The sequence below is a fragment of the Callorhinus ursinus genome, unplaced genomic scaffold, assembly GCF_003265705.2.
Source record: "Callorhinus ursinus isolate GAN/ISIS: 27379988/994484 unplaced genomic scaffold, GSC_fseal_2.0 scaffold4437, whole genome shotgun sequence".
Classification (NCBI taxonomy): domain Eukaryota; kingdom Metazoa; phylum Chordata; class Mammalia; order Carnivora; family Otariidae; genus Callorhinus; species Callorhinus ursinus.
The window spans coordinates 1-4135 of record NW_027401491.1 but is presented as its reverse complement, the minus strand read 5'-3'; the positions used below and the strand labels follow the sequence as shown (position 1 = coordinate 4135).

At 40.9% G+C, this 4135-nt stretch overlaps 1 protein-coding gene across 1 annotated transcript; it reads right to left on the bottom strand.

The window, feature by feature from the left end:
* Positions 1-3482: 3482 nt before the first annotated feature.
* Positions 3483-4127, bottom strand: LOC112818417 (olfactory receptor 2V2-like; the record flags this gene model as incomplete). The annotated part of the gene is made up of 1 exon (XM_025865516.1): positions 3483-4127. A coding segment is annotated over one exon (645 nt), but the record flags the coding sequence as incomplete, so codon positions are not given.
* Positions 4128-4135: the final 8 nt, after the last annotated feature.

Genomic DNA, 4135 nt, shown 5'->3' with positions numbered 1-4135 from the left:
ATATGATACAGTTCTTCCCTCTATTTAAAAGTTTTAAATCATGAATTAAGAATAAACATTTTAAAGCATATGATGACAGAGATTGTAAATGAAATTATTCAGAAAAGAGCGCCTTAATGAAAACATTCTAATCAATGACACCAGGAAGGGCTTGGGAATCAGCAGGACAAGACCCAGTCTGTAGCCTTGCCTCCTTGGAAAGCAGACTTCACCACCAAGTGATGGCTGCTCTGATCAGTCAGTGGGGCCTGCAATAGGGTTTCTTTCAGTGCACCTTCCTCTCCTCAAGGAAAGGAGCTGAAATGGAAGCACGAGGGACTTAGGAAAGGTATAGAGGAGAGATTTTCAGGACAAAGTCTTGTGTGGTGAAAACTCCAGACTGTCATATCCTTTGAAAAAGGGTATTGAGTGAGGTAATTGGGGGCACTTCTCATCCACAGGGAGGAAATAATAAATGCCTTCCACAAAGGGTGTAGAAAAGTTTGGAAGAAATGCTAAGATTGGTTAAAATGGGAGTCATAAAGAAACACAGGAAACCTGGAAGAGAACACTTCATGCCCAAACACTGACAGAATCTTTAGTGGTTAGAAAAAGTCTTTCAGAAATAAAAATTTTAGCAGAGAGAAAGTTTATCCCTCATCCATAAAGGGATCACAGGGGGTGGGCTGGACCATGGGGGAAGGGTCTCATGATTAATGAGGAAACAGAACCTTACCTTTGGAAAGAAACCCTCACTGAGTGAGGTCCAGCGCCCAGCTGAGAGATTTTATTCCCTGACACTCCTCACTGCACCTACTGTTCTCTCCCTCTGCTGTGACTAAGAAAATTTACTTTTATATTCACAAATCCTTGGAGAACCCTCCTCGGTCACATCTCTGTCCCCAGTCTCTGGCAATTAAGCTCCAAGGGACGGGAAGCTCCTGCGAAGTTCTCTGCTCATCTCAGCTGTTCCAACAAGAAAACTCTTTCTCAGGGGGAGGTGGAGAGAACTGGGAAATGAGGGTAACGTAGGGGCATTAAGTGGTCTGAGCCCCAGTGTCCTTGTCTGTAAAGGCACAGAATGATCACCACAAAACATTTGTAGTAAAATTAAAATGAATAGACAATCTAAAGTCACCTACCCACGGGATGTCCTGAGAATTGTAGTTACTATTAGTGTCACTGCCCTCCATTCTCTCCAAGCCTGAAAACTAAGCAAATGCTTTCCTGTGGTTTAGTCCAACTTCCAGAACACAATTTGTTCTTCTTTTTTTTTTTTTTCTGAATGCAACAACGAATATTTTTTTCCGGAAAAAAATCTTATTGCAGCTGGTACAGAGATAACTACAAATATTTGAAAGTGTCTTCAAATAAAGATCAAATTCTGCCACTTATGTTCCAAATATAATTTCCCAAGGGAAAATAGTAGAACGAATTTCCCTCTTAGAGGAACGGAAATAATAAAATGTGGCTAATTTTGTTGGAGGATTAGATATACAACACTTTCCTGTGTATTTCTTATGTGTCAGATAATAAAAGTCTTTACCCCTTTCCTCAAGACTCCAAAAGATGGGGCACCAGAGTGGCTCAGTCTTTAAGCATCTGCCTTCAGCTCAGGTCAGGATCCCAGGGTCCTGGGATTGAGCCCCATATCAGGCTCCCTACTCAGCAGGAAGCCTGCTTCTCCCTCTCTCGCTCCCCCTGCTGTGTTCCCTCTCTCATTGTGTCTCTCTGTCAAATAAATAAATAAAACCTTTAAAAAGAATCCCAAAGACTTTGCACTTTGCTCTATAAAGACTTGAGGAGGTCTGTAAAAAGTTCCTGGTCTCACAAATAAACCAAATAAAAAATAGGCAGGGGACATGAACAGACATTTGTCCCCAGAAGACATGCAGATGGCCAAAGAACATATGAAAAGATGTTCATCACCATTACCATCAGGGAAATGCATATAAAAACTACAATGAGCTATCACTTCACACCTGTCAGAATGGCTAAAATCAACAGCACAAGAAATAACAGGTATTGGCGAGAATGTGGAAAAAAGGAACATTGTACATTGTTGGGAACGCAAACTGGTGAAGTCACTCTGGAAATCGGTATAGAGTTTCCTCAAAAATTTAAAAATAGGAGTACCTGGGTAGCTCAGTTGGTTAAGCGTCTGCCTTCAGCTCAGGTCATGGTCCTGGGATTGAACCCTGTGTCAGGATCCCCCTCAGTGGGGACTCTGCTTCTCCCTTTTCCTCTGCCCCCCGTTCATGGCTCTCTCCCTCATTGTCTCTCTCTCAAATAAAGGGGAAAAAAATCTTTTAAAAAAGTTAAAAATAGAAGACCCTATGATTCAACAATCACACTACTATTTTCTCAAAGAGTACAAAAACTAATACAAAGGGATACAAGCACCCAGATATTTATAGAAGCATTATCTATAATAGCTAAGATACGGAAGTAGCCCAAGTGTCCATAGATAGAGGAATGGCTAAAGATGTGGTATGTGTAAATGAAATGCTATTCAGCAATAAAAAGAATGACATATTGCCTTTGGAAAGACATGGATAGAGAAAGAGAGTATGATGCTACGTGAAATAAGTCAGAGAATGACAAATGCTATATGATTTCACTCATATGTGGAATTTAAGGAAAAAAACAAAAAGTAAACAGAAAAAAAGAGAAAGACAAATCAAGAAAGACTTAGAGGGAGAAAGACAGAAATCAAGCAATAGACTCGTAACTATAGAGAACAAACTGATGGTTACTGCGGAGATAGGTGACATAGGTTATGGGGATTAAGGAGTGCACTTATGATGAGCAAAGGTGACGTGTGGAATGTTGAATTACTATACTGTATACCTGAAACAAATATAACACTGTATACACTGTATATTAACTAATTGGAATTAAAATAAAAACTTAAAATTCAAAAAAAACCACCCCACTTATATATTAAAAAAGTTTCTACTTACAGAACAGGAAGGGTGAGCACTCTCTAAAGAGAATTTTATAAACTTGTGTTTTGTCCTCTGGATGCATTTCATCTAATATATATTGTGATATCTTTAATAAATAAGACAAATCATATCTCTATATACATATATGGAATATTGTAGTTGCCTGGCATTGTGGTAGGCTCTGAATCAATGGTAGAGTTTAGCAATGAGTTAAGAAGTTAAGCTCAGGGCTTCCTCTAATTGTAGAAATCATTCCAGTTTTAAACAATAAGTGATAATAATCCCATTGCCTTACTTCTACACAGTGCTTGGGTTTACAAAGTCCTACATTCCAATGTAATACATTTTACAAATGAACTAGCTCGGAAAATATTTGGTAAAAAAAAAAAAAAAAGCTGGTTTTTCACTAGACACAGAGAGGGTTAAGGTTTAAAAAGACATCTCCAGGCCTGCAGGTGTTATGATCATCACTATTAATGAGGAATTAGAGCCTCACATAGAGCTTATTTGCTCAAATTCACAGAATCAAGGGATGGCACAGGGTGTTCTGGTCCTTCAGTGCTGGCTGCCAATCCTGCAATGGTCCAACGCCTTTCTCAGGGCCCCCATCACCTCCTGGTTTCTCAAGCTATAAATAAGGGGGCTGGGCATAGGAGTAAGGATGGTATAGAAGATAGAGATCACCTTGTCATGGCTAGGGGCCCGGTAGCGCCGGGGCCTCAGGTAGATGAACATGGCTGCCCCATAGAAGAGGAAGACAGGTGTCCGATGGGAGGAAGAGATGGCCAGGGCCTTTTTGCCAGCCTGAGCAGAACATGCACTCTGGATATGAGCATAGGAGGCCACAATGATGGAGAAGGGAAGAAACAGCATGAAGATACAGCAAGCATATATAACGTTGTCAAAAATGGCTGTGTCTATACAGGCCAGTTTCAACAAGGATAGCATCTCACAAAAGAAGTGGTTCACTTCCCTCAAGCCACAGTAGGGAAAGGTCATTACTACCACCATCTGGATCACACCATCTATTATCCGAAAGGCCCAAGAGCTCCCGACAATCTGGAGGCAGACCCTCTGACTCATGAGGACAGGATAGTGAAGTGGGTGGCTAATGGCCACATAGCGGTCATAAGCCATGAGTCCCAGCAAGAGCCCCTCAGGTCCCAGAAGACAGACAAATTGGCCAATTTGTATACCACAACCCACAA